The 15,811-nt window shown below is 41.0% G+C and overlaps 1 protein-coding gene and 1 long non-coding RNA gene across 8 annotated transcripts in view; one reads left to right on the top strand and one right to left on the bottom strand.

Moving 5' to 3' along the window:
- Nucleotides 1-1,553, bottom strand: part of LOC103359646 (uncharacterized) — a 35,611-nt gene extending 34,058 nt beyond the window's left edge. Inside the window, exon 1 of the long non-coding RNA XR_520319.1 lies at nt 1,538-1,553. This is a non-coding gene — a long non-coding RNA (uncharacterized LOC103359646). The remainder of the gene's footprint in view (nt 1-1,537) is intronic.
- phldb1a (pleckstrin homology-like domain, family B, member 1a) overlaps nt 1-15,811 on the top strand; it is a 33,840-nt gene that overhangs the window by 15,221 nt on the left and 2,808 nt on the right. For 4 of the 7 annotated variants that reach the window (XM_008285091.1, XM_008285092.1, XM_008285090.1 and 1 more), the window contains 17 exons: nt 1,558-1,785; nt 1,859-1,990; nt 2,115-2,252; nt 2,829-2,957; nt 4,375-4,530; nt 4,638-4,748; nt 4,855-4,944; nt 5,050-5,181; nt 5,451-5,573; nt 5,735-5,893; nt 6,128-6,268; nt 8,798-8,917; nt 8,996-9,074; nt 9,336-9,480; nt 9,817-9,907; nt 11,208-11,354; nt 12,734-12,953. In XM_008285091.1, coding sequence (XP_008283313.1) covers nt 1,558-1,785; nt 1,859-1,990; nt 2,115-2,252; nt 2,829-2,957; nt 4,375-4,530; nt 4,638-4,748; nt 4,855-4,944; nt 5,050-5,181; nt 5,451-5,573; nt 5,735-5,893; nt 6,128-6,268; nt 8,798-8,917; nt 8,996-9,074; nt 9,336-9,480; nt 9,817-9,907; nt 11,208-11,354; nt 12,734-12,953 — 2,341 coding nt within the window. The remainder of the gene's footprint in view (nt 1-1,557; nt 1,786-1,858; nt 1,991-2,114; nt 2,253-2,828; nt 2,958-4,374; nt 4,531-4,637; nt 4,749-4,854; nt 4,945-5,049; nt 5,182-5,450; nt 5,574-5,734; nt 5,894-6,127; nt 6,269-8,797; nt 8,918-8,995; nt 9,075-9,335; nt 9,481-9,816; nt 9,908-11,207; nt 11,355-12,733; nt 12,954-15,811) is intronic. The other 3 variants (XM_008285093.1, XM_008285095.1, XM_008285097.1) reach the window with 3 other exon arrangements.

Below are 15,811 nucleotides of genomic sequence, written 5' to 3'. Positions count from 1 at the left end.
AGTTGGCACAGATATGCAGAAGCCGACCTACACGTGGATATTCTTGCACTTTAAAAACCCATGCTTCATGTTATCGCTCAGAAAAAGTAAAGGGCAAAGCGAGGGAGGAAGTAATGTGATAGAAAAGTTAATTTTAGCATCAGTTCCACCAGAGAGCGGTCAAAGTGATGGTTTGCGATACAAGTATGACTTCTGTTGTGATATGAGAATTTCCTTTATGATACATGACACGAAAGTGATTTTATTTGCAAAGAAAACTAACACATTTTAGCAATAATGTTTGTATTAGGTATTGTTACCGTATTTATTCCTACTAATGTCCTGTATTTTCCAGGTAAAGCGAAACATTTTCCGAAAGATTCCGAAATTATCTTTCTGGCCAAGAGCTAAACCAGAAGGTCTATACCACTGTTACATCTGCAAATGTGGGGCTACAACAAAGATTCGTGTTGAAAAAATTCTAAAGCTTAGTAGGACAATTTGTTGTCATTAATTTACTGTGTTAAAATAGACACAATAATAATGACAATAACAAAAACATGTATGTAAAATTAATATACATTGGGAATCAAAATAAGTGTGCTACACGAGGCAATTATGTGTAATTTCGTTCCTTATATGGTCATGCCAGCCTCAAGTCATTAAAAGAAATAGTATATTGTCATTTGAACTAATTAATTTATGGTGTTTAAAACCTACTTTACTTTGGTCTGTAACTTTCACAGTATTTTATGGGCAGACTGCTTTAAATCTTTCACAATACAATTTGTTAAATCTCGTTGATTATAACTTTCGTATCATTGTGTCTTTTACTTAATCTCTTAATAAACATGGTTTCTCTTTAAATGGCACTGCTGCTTTTCCTCATATAGAGTAAACAACAGTCTGAGGTGTAAATCTTGCAGTTAAAATCTACGCTCGTCACGGAGTCAGTGTGGTTATTTAAAAAGCCCCAATAATTCACATCCCAGACAAAAGTGCAGCAAGGGGTACATCAGACACAATAGTTCCTAGACTTGCCAGACTCCTAATTATTGTCAGACTGGAATGATGATTATATATTCTGCGCTATTTTGGTGGATTAAAGCAAGCGTCCCATTGTTTGGTGTAACGAGAGACAACTGAATAGCCACAAGCTACAACCATGTGGCATATCAAACAAGTAGACGGTGCCATAGAGAAAAGAAAAACAAGGATATAAAACTGCAGCATCTCTGATCTGAGCGTAAAAGCCGGTGTCAGCTGGTTTGGTGTAAACTGAGAGTCAGAAAACAAGTATTTGCTAGTGTGTTAGATGTGTTATTCTTTTTACAGTTATCACAGTTCTCTGTTCAGAAACAAGTCACGCTCTGACAGGTTTTTACCACGAAGCCCCTCCTGAGAGACGCACTACATTAGCTCCGGCCCTCCTGCTATCAGGTTACAGTTGTCCCGTGCCAGTGGCAGAGGGACAGCTGCCTAAATGGGACAATGTCACACAAGGACACGTGTGAAGCTAATCTGCAATATGATCTATAATATCGGAGCTCATGCTTACGTCTCGCATCGCTTCCATAGGAGCGACAGAGGCTGGAGACCATCCTGAATCTGTGTGCAGAGTATAATCCTGAGGACGGTGCTGCGGAGCTGGTGAGGAGTGGGTTGCTGGGAGCTGCTAGAGGAACCTGCTCGGACACAGGAGGGGGCATGTCTCTACAGGGGGTAGATAGAGTTCAGAAGCTGAGAGAGAACGATGAGGAAATCCAGAGAGAGGAGTCGAGCAGCACGGAGAGCACGCACCAAGAGGTAAAGTTCTTGTTTTTGTGCAAGAATGGAGAGGATGTTGGTTTTACATTTATATATATACATCTGCTCTCAGTGTGAAGAGCTGCTAGCTGGGCAGGAGCAGGCCTACCTGGAGGAGGAGAGGAACAGGATCTTGGCCCGGGTCGATGACTTGAAGCACAGAGTCAGTGAACTGGAGCAGCAGCTACAAGAGACCAAACAGGAGGTCAGCGCACACGCATATCAGCAGCTCATGAATGTTGTTGTGACATTTTCGCTTGAACCCTCATACTGAGAGGAGAGCTATTCACCCTGTGGTTTGCAGACTCTGACTGCATGTTTGTCTGTAGGTGGAGATGGAGCAGGCCCTGCTGCAGGCGGAGAGGAGGGCTGAGCAGGAGCAGGTGGAGGCTGAAAGTGAAATTATCTCTCAGCTGCAGCTCAGACTCAGCCAGCTGGATAAGGCCACCCAGAAAGAGAAAGACAAGGTGGGCACCCAGGACAAAGCAATGCCATGTAATAAATACTGTCAGTTTGCCAGTAGCCTTTGGTCTATTGCACGTAAATGACTTGTTCCTAAACATCTGTGTTTGAATACACAAATCTCACTCCTTCCCGAATGTGCAAACAGGCTGGACACACTCTAGATCATTTTCTCAGATCTCAGCTGACTTGCATTGCTTATTTATCCACCAACTGTTCTAAAGCACCAAAGCACAACTTGTTTTCTCTTCAAAGTGTGCAACAGTTCAAAAAAACAGCTGAAATCTTTTTATGACCAACGCTATTAAAATGCTTCTTTAGACATGTCTCAGCATTTTTAGCTGTCCCCCATTATAACATTACCAAATGTGTGAAGCGTTGTAATCCCTAACACCTCTACCAGCCTAACCTCTGCTTCCTCTAATGCTTCTTTAACTGCCTTACAGCTTTGACTGCATGGATTTGAGTTGTCCGTGAATTTTTTTCTTTTTTTTATTTTGTTTCTCCCTGGCGTGGTGTGTGTGCGTGTGTGTCTGAATGCAACTGTGTGTACGTATGTGTGTGTTTCTGTGTGTTTTTAGGGGAGGGCTAATGTGTCGGCTGAGCGGAAGGTCCTGGAAAAGCAGAGGAATGAGTACAATGAGCTGAAGAGGCAGTTTGATAAGTGCCCCTTGTCTCTAAGGGAACAGTTACAGGAGCAGCTCAGCAGGGTCAGTGTTCTCACGCAGCCCACTGGCTGGCAACAGTGAGTTGTAATATACTGAATATACCGCAGTGCTGTATGATCTGCACCGGACCAGCCGCAGACTTTACACTGACTCTGTTTCTAAGCACTCAGGACGACTCATAAATCTGCAGCCTGTGCATTTCCTCATTTTCTGCTTCATTACATAAACACATGAGGTTTAATATGTCAGCCTCATTTGTTAGTGTAACTATAGAGCAGGAAACGCATTTGCTACTGCAGCAGCAGCTTCAGTGCTGCTTAATCACTGCTGTTCCCTCATTCTGGATGCTTGACATTGTCAGTTGCAATTAGTAATCATTAATAACGTTAACAGCTTTGCTCTAAAAATTTGCATGCTTTTTACCATGAATGATTCACCCACACACACTTAATGTTTTTAGACAGGACATTGCCAGATGTTAAAATGTTAAGTATGTCATCATTGACTATTTCTTATTGCCAATAAATCATATGAAAAGACCACAAAAAGCATCATTATGTCCACACATTATCACACCTCTCTAATCTGTCTGTGGCGCTCAGTAAGAACCATCACGCATAACACTGGTCTACACCCATTTTGGTGTCAAAGTTTTTTGAGCTGATTTTGGACAATTGCGATGTGCTGAATCCAAATATTACATTAGTTTTGCTCAATGAGGTCAAAATTGTGATTTGATGAAACATGCAATTTGCTTGTATTAACCTTTACTAATGTTTACGCTCATCAACTTTTGGATCATGTAGCTTATGAAAAGGATTAGAAAATGAAAATTTTCCTCGAAAATCTGATTTCATATGAGAAATACTAAAATAAATCGATCGCTAATGTCAAAAATGTAATCGATTTAGTGGCAAAATCGATTTTTTTAAATTGAGTTGGCATTAAAACCTGACCTGATACAGAAAAGCAGATGTCATTTTTGGATTCAGCGTTGCAAAAATGTCCTAAAACAGTTAAAAAATCCTAGACACCTTCAAAAAAGTATTATTTTTGTAACCCAGTGTAATTAAGTAAATGCCTAAATATAGATGACAAAGATTTTGAAAAAGGTGAAGGAATTTTGTAGACATCTAGACTGTTGTTTTTACTAAATGCTACTCAAACTGAAATAAACACAGAATTTTTGCATTGATGTGGGTTGAATTAATGACAACCAGATGGTGCATATTGCCTCATAATGTAAAAATAGTTTGTGTTCTTTATGATGAAAAAAAACACCACCCAGGGGAATAACATAAATTAAGTAACATAGACAATAACATTGTTTTTGGTTTTTCCATTAGATTTTGTTATCAATAAGAACAACATAGAATATAGTCAGCTGTATCCTTTAATATCTGTATTTCATTGTTTCTAACAGTGTGAATAAGCTGCATGTAAATGTGTATGTGGACAGAAAGCTGAGGCTCTGGAGTCTGGGACCAAGCAGTTCGAGGAGCTGGAGTTCTGTCAGCTGGAGGAGGAGAGCAGTCTAGAGGAGAGGAAGGACGCTCAGAGCTCGCAGCTTCTCCAAGAGCGAGCTGAGTATCACTGCAGCGTGGCCAAGAGGAAGGTGAGGATACACGAACAGCACAAAAAAAACATATGTGTGCAATCTGGTCAGCAGCATCAGATTAAATGTTGTTGTGACATCAAGAAAGTGGACATGTTGACTCGCAGGAGAAGATGGCCACGCTGGAAGCTCAGGTGATGCAGCTGGGGTTACAGGCGTCTCAAGACTGTGAGAGGATGGTGAGGGACAGGACAGTGACTATGCAGCTGCTACACAAGGTTAGTCTCTCACTGCTCTTACAGTGCACTGCATTTACATTGATGCAAGAAATGTTGGAAGTTTCAACTAGTTGAGGAGCACCGTTATGTACATGTTGCCTTTTAGGAGCAAGACAGGTTGTGCGTCCTGGAGAAGAAGTACCAAATCCTGACCGGAGGGAAAAACTTTCCAAAGACCAACAGCAGCATGAAAGAGGTGAGCAGGTACATGTGAGATATCACGACTTCCTGCGGTGTCTGAGCTGGAGGAAAATTACTGCAAAGATGGATTTTGTTTTACTTAGGTGAACTTTTTAAACAGGAATTGCTTCACATCAGCGAACCTGACCTTGTTAATGTGGACGGTCCTCCTCATAGCCCCCGTCCCTCCTCTGACTCCTTCTCCTCCTCTCACATCCCCTCCCCTGAACTCTATCCTGTCAGGCTACAAGAGGTAAATCCCAACAAAATCCTCTTTGTAACAACAAATCCTGTGCTTCTACAATGAAAAAAAAAAGGGCATGATGGTGTGTTAGCATATAGTGACAAACAGCTTCGACCTTTCTGTTGTTGTTTGAGGCAAGATGACGTTTGATGACTAAACTGTAAAGTCACTCTATCGATATTGATTTCAAAGTAGAGGCCAAGTGAGGTGTGATATCTTCATGTTTGAGTGCTGCTGTGATCAGCCTTCATATCCCTGTGTTGTGGCTGTCGACGCAGGAGTACCTCAGGCTGTCTGATGTCTATAGGATGTATGGGAATGCTTCTCTGCAGCCTCACTCTTCCTCCCCTGCTGCTCTCCACTGCCTCTCCCTCACTGTATCTCCAGGTCTGCCATGTGAGGTAGACATCCTTTCTGCTTTTTTTTCCAAACTCTGTTTCTTTGACTTGTCAGACTGCTGAACCCATCCAAAGCACGTTAACAATATCTTCAAAAGTCTTATCGATCCCACTTTCTTTCTCTCTCTGTTTTGTGAATGTGTATCTGTATCGTCTGTGTGAAGGACTACATCACAGTCAGCCAGTTAAGCCAGATCTTTGGGATGCAAAGAGCCGATTCCTCCTCTTCCTCCTCTCTTCCGTCATTCCAACTCGCCTCCTCCGAATCTGCCTTCTCGTACCACTCGACTGCATGCGGTCCTTCCTCCTTTCTCTCTGCGCAGGTTTGTGCTTTCCAGCTGAGCATTGTGTTTTTGGTAAATGACAACTGGCACCATTCAGTCTTCCCACGAGTACAGACACCCCCTGAATGTCTCTGATGTTCTTTGCCCGGCATGATATGATCACAATGACTGGTCCGTGTTTGTCTTTCCCACCTGCCTGATGCTTTTGTTACTGATGCTGTTACCCCTCACTGCTCCCTTTTCTCTTTGGCTGGATGCTTTTCATCACCTCAGAGCCAGACTGAGCTGAGCAGGAATGCATTGCCTCCTATTAATCTCGAGCGCTGGTACCAGGACATCATGGCTGCTGGAGAGCCTCAGTCATGTCCTCCACCGCTGCCTGCAAAGTCTTTTTCTGCACGCAGACACGGGCAGGTAAATTCACTCATGCTCTCCTGGTAGCTAGTTTCTAGTGTCTGGCTAAAGGGCACCAACAGTGATAGAGAGGCACTTCAAACACATTCTCCCCCACAGGTGATCTTCTCATTAGCTATTATCTGTATTTTTTGGATGAGGAAGCCCTCTAGTGGGCAAAAAATGTTGGAGTAGTTTTTGAATCTCCATGCAGCCGAAAAACATTTGAGGCTAAATTGTGACAGAACAAAAGACAGCAGAAATGCTTTTGATTACAGTCTGCAACATACAGTGTAATTAATCCAAATTAAGTGTGTGTGAACCGCGTTTTAGTACAGTAACAATACATGCTTTTATGTGTAAGAGAAGATGAAGTGAGGTCAAGGGAACAACGTGAACCACTTCATAGTACTGAAAAAATGTGAGCTTGTTTTCCATTCAGTGCATCTTGAAAGCGCCGTCAGATAAGAGAGATACTTAAATCATTTCTGAATTCTAGTGTGTGAGTGACATAAACAGAATATTATTGCAGGTTGGAAAATATTGAGATACATGTGCATAACCATTAGAAAAGGTCATAAATGAGCATCCACCATAGAGTTTGCTGGTAAAGTGAACAACAGCTCAGTCTGTCTTTTGAGGCCTTTTCTTGGTCCAAAAGTACAAGTACACGTTTCCTGTAGTTATTTAATGACCAAACCTATAAATGGAACTATATGTTGTTATCAGAAATGTAGGCTCATGCAGCTGCAACGCATATGAGATGTAGCGTAGTGGAGTAACTACACTTAATGCCATCTGAGTGAGAGACACTAAATGAGTGGATGCAGATAAACAACTTAATAATTAACTGGGATCGTCACTGGAAGCAGTCTATTTAAAACTACTTTGGAATTGAAAAGTCAGTTATAACATCTAAATTTACCTGCTTAACAGAAGGAATATGATACTTGCCTAGCGTTTGTAGGATGGAGAGGGAGGCTGCTGCAGGATGTGTCGCTGTGATGATCTGCTGGATGAGTTGGTTCACACAGACACAGGACAGCACCTTTACATAGTTGTGTTGAAAAAGTGCAGAAGCAAAAATAATAGGAATCAAAGCTCAGAGTTAAAAAGAAAATGTTTGCACCATTGCATTGTAAAAGTTGTAGAAAAACATGTAAAAAAGCCTGATAAATTAGCAGATAAAAGCCTGCATAAAAACAGACAGAACTCTGTTTTAAGCCAAAGTTACATTCCAGTGACTTTGTTTTATACAGAAAGTTTTGGAGCCAAATTTAAATCAGCATCTAATGAATCACGGATGTGTTCATCCCAAGGGGTGGTCTAGAACTTCACTGACCAGGAGAGGTCAGAGGTCAAATACAGTTAGTACTTAATTTTAGTTCATTTGTCAAACATACAAATCCAATTGTAAAATATCTGTAATGATCACAGATCTGAAATACCATTAAAAAAGTAATTAAAACTATATCAGACATAATACATGTATCTCATACTGTTCCTGAGATAATAATAAAACGTGGAAACATGCATACAAACTGTGGAATTTCAAGCTATACGAAAGCAAATGTCTATTATTACTAAGAGCACAAGCATATATATTCAATAATAGGAAATATGAGACGTAAGTTGTATGTTTAAATAAAAGTCTCTCTGTGTCTTCTTGCTGTAACAGAGACATGGTGGCGTTTGTGTCACACTTTAGATTTCTTCAGTACTGGTCCTGATGACCTGATATCATAGACTGAGTCCATTTATTGGGATCATCAGTCCAGGGATGCTGGATTTCTTTAATTTGAGGATTTTAAACTGTTCAGTTAATTACTGTATGGAAAGTTCTGGGTGTTCTGGGAAGAGAAACAGGTCAGGAGGTCAAAGTGAAGACTGCAATCTCCTCTTGCCCAGAGGTGTGGTTATTCTGACAATTAACACTTTATGACTCAGGTTCTGGTGGAGGTAGGAGACGTCTTGTAGACTCCAAGAATACCATGACTGGTAACTTTGATGTTAACATCCGACATGCAGATGTTCCATTTGGATTTCAGTTTTGGACTAGCTGTCTTCTGAAGCTGCCAAATTTACAGCTTTAAGAAAGCGTTACTGGATTCTCTGTTGCTTTGGAATGTTCTGCTCCTTAGTGCGCTACAATGCCTTTTGCTCAACCTCTTTGTTGTTGTGTGCAGCCCTCTAGTGTTCCCGCCTTTATTACCTAAACCCTACATGTTTGAGCCCTTATACAATTATGTATTGGTACGTACTTTTTTAGTTATCTGTCAGTACAGAAGGTCACACTGTAAATCTAAACTATTTATACTGTACGTTGCAGGCTGTAATCTAAAGTTTTACCAAGACGAAAATGTACCCACACACTCAACCAGAAGTGTTATCGCTAATATAAAACTGAAAATGGCATTTATTACAGAAAATGTTCAAATCCACCACCAAAACCTTAATCCTGTTCATGTGCTGGTCATTAAGGAAAACACTGAAAACAAACCTTTTTTTTTTTTTACGAAAACATAAAATGACTTGTCTTTCTTCTCCCAGCTGTTGAAGTCCAAATCAGATGGCGAGGTTGGTCAGGGATCATCAGGCAGTCACATCAGCCTCGCTGCAGCCCTGCCACACTCCAGCGCTGTTTCACTGGAGAAAAACACATCCACCAAGGTCAGTGTCACACAACCAAATTGTAATCAAATCTTTAAAGCAGCTCACTGCATGATGCTTTTTTTCTGTGTTTCTCAGGGTTTACAGTTAGTGCTGAGAGAGATGTCAAATCCATTAGACATGGACTCCAGGAGGCAGGCAGCTCTGCAGTGTAAAGGTACTTGAGTCCTCGGTCCCATTACATCTATGCAGCACACTGTATGGCTTCAACTGATATGACCACATAACTTTAAACAGATGAAACTCCACAGCTGTCATCACGTCTGCTGGAACATGGAGAAAGATGATATCCTCTTGCTCTTTAAAGTTTGTGTACCAATACTGGGTTAGATTTTAATCTCATAGCAGTGACTTGGCAGCCTCAGTAGAGGGCGATGTAAGTCTGTGACAGCTGACTCTGCTCCCTCTCTGCTCACAGATCCGTCTCCCACAGTCCACCACTCCATCCTGCACCATCAGTCGCCACCAAGTGGCACCCAGGCGTATGACACCCTGAGCCTGGAGAGCTCAGACAGCATGGAGACCAGCGTCTCCACCGGCAACTCCGCCTGTACCCCAGAAAGGTGAGAGACTGGAAAATGAGCAGTTGGCTCTGTTTCCATGGGAACACTCAAGTCTGCCCCATCTCTTAGGAGAAGGGTCACCGCGCTTTGTTCCCGTGACAACATGTTTTTGTTACATGCCTGCTCACGTGACTGTTAGGTACACTGGCTGTTGCCATGCCAACCTATTGAAGTTATTTGGTGAAGTTAAGTTTTCTGGTGTTAATGAAGAGCCCCGTGTCCTGCTCCCCTGCTGCTTCCACTGTTTGGTTTCCATGCATGTCTGTTTGCTTTTTTTTCATCCAAAGTCCTGTCACAGCCGTGTCATCAGATGCTGCCTCCCTCTGTGTGTTGTAGTGCCTGCGGGTTGGAGGCCCAGAGGATAGAGGAGATGGAAAAGATGTTGAAGGAAGCGCAGCAGGAGAAAGCCAGACTGATCGAGAACCGAGTGAGTTCTAACTTTACTGCTGCACGGCTGGACGTCAGTGTCACATCTCTTTCAAAACTTTGTCTCCTTCAAGTTGACAAAGCTGCAACAATGATGCAATTAAATAACTGGTCAATCCACTTCATATTAATTAGGATAATGGATTGTTTTTTTTGTTTTGTTTTTTTTGTTGTCATTTTACAAGCAAAAATGACAAAAACATGACAATTCCAGCTTTATAAATGTAAACATTTCCTACTTTTTAAAATCATTTCCGACAGTAAATTAAAAATCTTTGGGGTTTAGACTATTGTTTGCCTAAAAGAAGCAATTTAAAAACTTCTTCTTGGGCTGTGGAAAACAATATCAGACATTGTTTCAAACATATTGTAAATAAAATAGAAAACTGAAACAACTTTTACTTACAGCCCTAATTTCAGTTGCTAAATTTAAAGTTATTTTCTTGATTCTAGCAAAGTAAAGCAACACTTTACATGTGAAATATATTTGTGCTGTTTTCAGTACTAAAGGGGAAATGTATCTGCACTATTAAGGTAATATTCAGGTGTGTGGCAAATATTAAAACACGACATTATAGAAAAAAAACTAAAACTAAAACTACCAGGTTGCAGGAGTCAGGGCAGTGTTATATGGATTAATAACATGGCCGCTGCATGCAAGTCAAATAATCAAAGTGATGTTTAGATCAATATACCTGCTTATATTCCACTGTTACGCATTTCATCACAAAAACTTTCTCATATTTAATAAAAACTATCTAATAGCAAATTTAGGCACTTTTTAATCACATTTTATATGAAATCATTGATTTCAATCACAATATGATGGAATAATCCCCAAATATTCCACTTCCACTGAGAGTCCACAAACCGGTAACTTTGACTTATTTCACTTCTTGTGTTTCTCCTGTTCAGTGGATAAAAACTGTGTGAGCCATCAAAGTGATCAGTGAGCTCAAGATGTGGTGAAATGAAGTTGTAATTATTTTGTTTACCTTTGTATTATTTCTTCATGTTGAAACAAAGCAGAGGAGTATGTAAGCATCTGAAAGCTGCAAAGGATCATTTTACATCAGCAAAGCTTCCCCTTCCACACACAGACTTAAGGGATATATTTTACAAAACCCTGGATTGGGACTTGAATTCTCATGTGCGTCTTCTGACAGTCATTTGCTTTGTATTGCAATATTTGCCTACCATTAACATATTCTCCGCCGTCTCCCTTTTTCCCCATTATTTTTTTTTTCTTCTCTTCTCTCCTCTTCCATCTGTTCCTCTTTCTCCTGTCCCGACGCTCCCAGGAGAGGGAGGTGCTGGCTCGGCGGCAGATGTTGGAGGAGGAGCGGAGGAGGCGAGAGGAGGCCGAGAGGAGGCTTCAGGACGAGACGGCCCACAGGCAGAGGCTGGTGGAGGAGGAGGTGAAGATGAGAGAGAAACACTTCTCCCAGGTCAGTGGAACAGCAGGAGGAGACGGGCGGCGGGAAGAAGAGAGGGGGGAGAGGAGAGGAGAGGAGGGGCAGGGAGACTTGGGGGAGAGGATGAGAGACGAGACACTAAAGAGAGGCTGGGTGTAGGGGAAGATCAAAGATTGTCAAGGAGGGGAGAGAATGGAGGGGAGGGAGAAGAGAGTGAGGGGAAGAACAGAGGATGAATTAGTGAGGGAAGAAGGGAGGGGGGTGCAAAACATATAATATACACATAATTCAACTTTTAATTCTGGCTGATTGTTTTTCCCAGCCTCTCTCATACAAAACAGATACAGCATGCTCAGTAAGAAACACTCCAAGGTCAGCCCATTGTTTGTTTCAGACTTAAGGCTTTGTTCCAGGGTCACACCTAAAGCTGCTATAATCAATACTTCTAAATGAACGGCACATCAAATGACTGTGTAAGATGAAATGGGTTGCTTGTAGTGCCAAATCCACAGACGATTATCGCCCGGCTACAAAGTTCTCCTCAGCTCAGTGGAGTATTTAGTGTCTTTCAGCTTTCACAGCCTGTAATTTACCAGTTTTAGTTCACTGATCTCATCAGCACTGGATTGCAAAAAGAAAAAAAAAAGACAGCTGTTTTGGAAACAGTGCGCTGTCTTCTCAGCACCAAATGGTAAACAGACGACATTAGCAACTAGCTGCTGAACATAGTAAAACATTTAGTAGTCTGATAATTCTCTCAGGAGTTGGTAGAAATCGCAAAAGAGTGAAAAGTCGTGGTAGCTTGCAAGTGTGTGCTCACAAATTCAATTTAAGCCATTTTCATTCATATAACCCAGTATGATAAATCACTAATACGCATTTCACAATCTTGATTCAGAGAATGAAAATCTCCTCTAAAAAAGGCTGTTATTGGGAAAATTCTTCTTTTTTATTTGCAAGATGAACTCTATATTAAGTTTGTGTTGTCCAAGTGGGAAGTTCATCTGTTATTCCAGGTTTAATTAATAAAAATGACAACTCACAGTGTTCAGACTTGAGCCATTCGAGACGTGAATCCCTTCATTCAGCTTGTTTGAAGGCAGATTTCTGAATTCAGGAACTATAAAAAGAGGAGACAGAAACATTTCACTTGTACTTGCCTCACACTTAATATCTAATAAATAAGCCTGTCTAGTGAAAGGACACCGAGTAATGAACACAAATAACAGCGTTGAAAGAATATGTTCATTACTATGTAATTTTAACGGCTTGTAAATTGCTCATGAAGACCTGCGGCTTGATTTAGACCTGACAAAAAAAAAAACGTTTTAAAACCACTCTGCTGATTATTTTTTATATCTCACACAAATTAATAAGCAGCAATAAAGCATTATCAAATATTGTCTTCACAGGCCCGTCCCATGACTCGCTATCTGCCCAACCGTAAGGAGGAGTTTGACCTGCGTGCCCACGTGGAGTCGTCGGGCCACAACATCGACACCTGCCCCTTCGTCATCCTCACAGAGAAAATGTGCAAGGGCCACCTGGTGAAGATGGGGGGCAAGATCAAGTCGTGGAAGAAACGCTGGTTCGTTTTTGACCGTCTCAAGAGGAACTTCTGCTATTATGTTGGTGAGGATCGGCAATTAGGGTTTTTTTAATTAAATGAGGGAATATTTAATTATCTATTAGTTAACATTCAATTGTTTAGTTGAGCCTTATTTATTCAAGGCTTTTGCAGTGGAAACCTGAGAATAAATGTACATAAGATGACAGCAAAATCAGTCACAGAAAATCATCATCACACACAAAACCTGATTTAAAATAACCATCAAAATTCTAAATGATTGAAAACATCCACTGTGCAGCATTTCATAAAGCGGAAAGCAGTGAAAATCAGTTCTTCCCTGTTCAGAGTTGCTACAGTGAATCTGTATTTGTTGGATTAAAACTCAACTATTCAATTTACGATAATGGCTCGTTTGATGTGTCACGATAAAAATTAAGCAGCTGAAGAAAAACATTTGGAAATACTAATAAAAATGAAACGCCATGTGCTCACTCAGTTGCACACAAACCCACACAAACTCAGGGAATCTTAAGATGCCACTTGAAGATAAAAAAAAAAGAAGTGATCAAAGAAAAGAAAGCATTCTGGTGCTCTTAAACAAAGGAAATTGTGATAGATTTAAAATACAATAAGACTGTATTTAGTCAGATTAATTAATGCAGACTAGTTTCCACATCACAGGCTCATCATTTGGGCAGAAATAAAAACAGACTGATTACACCTGATACTCACACTGGACATATTTTACAATGAAAAAGAAATAACGACTGTACACATCACATCACTGACAACGATGCAGACCCATGGCTGTGTGAGAAAGGTCTCATTCAGCCAAAGCTTTCCTTCTCTCTCTCTGTACAGTCACACTGTCTGACGGACAGTTCAAACACATCTTATTCCTCCTGCCTTCAAAAGGCCGCCGCCATGTGATCTTCAACCAAGTGGTTTTGCCGTTGGAAAATTAAGATCTATAGTATGAAGACACTTTTTTTTCCCGCCCCTCATGCCGTCTTTCAGTTGTCCTGAGGTGCATCCAGCTTAGAAACATTAACAGGGACGAGCGAGGCGATACGCTGCATACAGTATGTGATGGTAAAATGAACAAATATGCTTTACAACTACACGACTTTCTCAGCTTTTATCTTTTTAAGTGGCACACAACTGAGAACTAGCTTTCTCTGATATTACGAGTGCGCCTGAAGGATTTTAGGAGGTTTAAAAAAGATCCCAGGGTTAATTTGTTGAGTGTTATTACTGTAATCCGTCAGTGCGTGCAGTACGTACCACACCTTTTGTTAGTGTGTGTTGTGGTTTTTACTTTTTTTGGACCTGTTGACTGTGTGTGTGGATTTTGTGTAGACCTGCAGACACAACATCTCACTTACAGGATCTGTCGTGTGTCGCATACTGAGACTCTATTAACGTCCAATTTAGAATCTGCACATGTGCTTAAAGAGCAACTTCAGTGAAAAACTTGCCTCCGTTTGTCCTCCCTCCTCCCCTCCACATGCCTTAGAGGCCTAAAAGTTCCAGCTTCAGTTAGTACTACTTAGCTCTCTCTGCGCCAACAAGACTTCACCGTAAGATAATTACTTTAAATGAACTCTATAAAGGATTCTATTGTGTTCTGTTAGACTCGTCCACCTTTGTCCTGGTTTACAAAAAGGCTTTCAGATTAAAGCGATCAAACCAGCGAACTTTCTGTAGAAAACTGCACACGAGGCCCGGCCCTGATTTATTCAATTCACCCGGCACCAGTTCTGATGCTCTTCTGAGGAACTGTGCTCTTTGAAACTGCTTCCGTCCCAACCAGTATTTATCCATCTGAAAGTAAATTCTAATTAAAGCGACCCAAAGTGGAATTTTCCCCCTTGTTCTTGTAAAACTGAAGTCATTTTGTACTTCACGGCCATCAGACTGTCCCCTGAATTTGAAATGAGAACAGTTCACAAGCGTGTTTTGAGACATTATTTTACAATCAAGTTCAAAATAGAACCCGAGTATATTTTCATTACTGACGCCCCTGTTCTCTTTGCTCCTCTCTCTCTCCACTCACTTGCCTAGCCTTTTCACCCCCTCACTCCTGACGAAGATGATGGTGATGACGGTGATGAAATAAGATGCAATACTTTCTCTAGATGTGTTTTTCTTGGGGAGGAGGCTAGCTCCTGGCTTGTTCGTGACTAATAAAACGAAACTCACATTTCAAAAACATTTATCTCATTACTAAGCAGATTTGACTTATGGAAAAAAGGGGAAAGCAGGAAAAAGTGTCGGACGTATTTCAAAAGACTGCTTTTAATTGTTGCTGGATGTTTATTTCTTGGCTGGGCGCTCCAGTGCGCACGGAAGAGACTAAAAGAAAAGACCACTGTTTGTTTGAACAAGACCGGAATCCAGAAAGTCTTTAAGCAAGAAGTCTGAGAAATTCTCCTTCTCGCTTAAATGCCTTCAGTTTAGCCTCAAACTAGAAAAACACTTCAGCTCGGTGACTGCATCCGACGAGCTTCATCCGTTAGGTTCCACTGAAACACGACTACCAAACTCTCCACTGTGAAGTGTTTTAAAGATATCCCGTGGATAGGGAACAGCTATCTGAAGCACTGGACAAAAGGTCTGACCTGCTTGAAGGGAAATGTTGAGCAGAAAGATCAAATGTGATATTCAAAAGAGACGTTTCTTTTTAAGGCTAAGTAAAAAAATTCTCAACCTCGCCAGCAGGAAAAAGGCTACAAAAAAAAAAAAACCCTACAGAGACAAATCCAGAAAGTACGACTGAAGAAAACAAGTCAAATTAATAGGATGGTAAAGACTTGAGGCATAGCTTGAAATAGACTTGCACTTTTAATTAACTTTTACTCTGATACAGTGCTGCTCATACCTATTCATGGATTATGCGCTGCTGGGAGAAAAAAAAAAA

This window comes from Stegastes partitus, unplaced genomic scaffold, assembly GCF_000690725.1.
Source record: "Stegastes partitus isolate 25-593 unplaced genomic scaffold, Stegastes_partitus-1.0.2 Scaffold387, whole genome shotgun sequence".
In the NCBI taxonomy this organism is placed as follows: domain Eukaryota; kingdom Metazoa; phylum Chordata; class Actinopteri; family Pomacentridae; genus Stegastes; species Stegastes partitus.
This window is presented reverse-complemented; position numbering and strand designations above follow the sequence as displayed.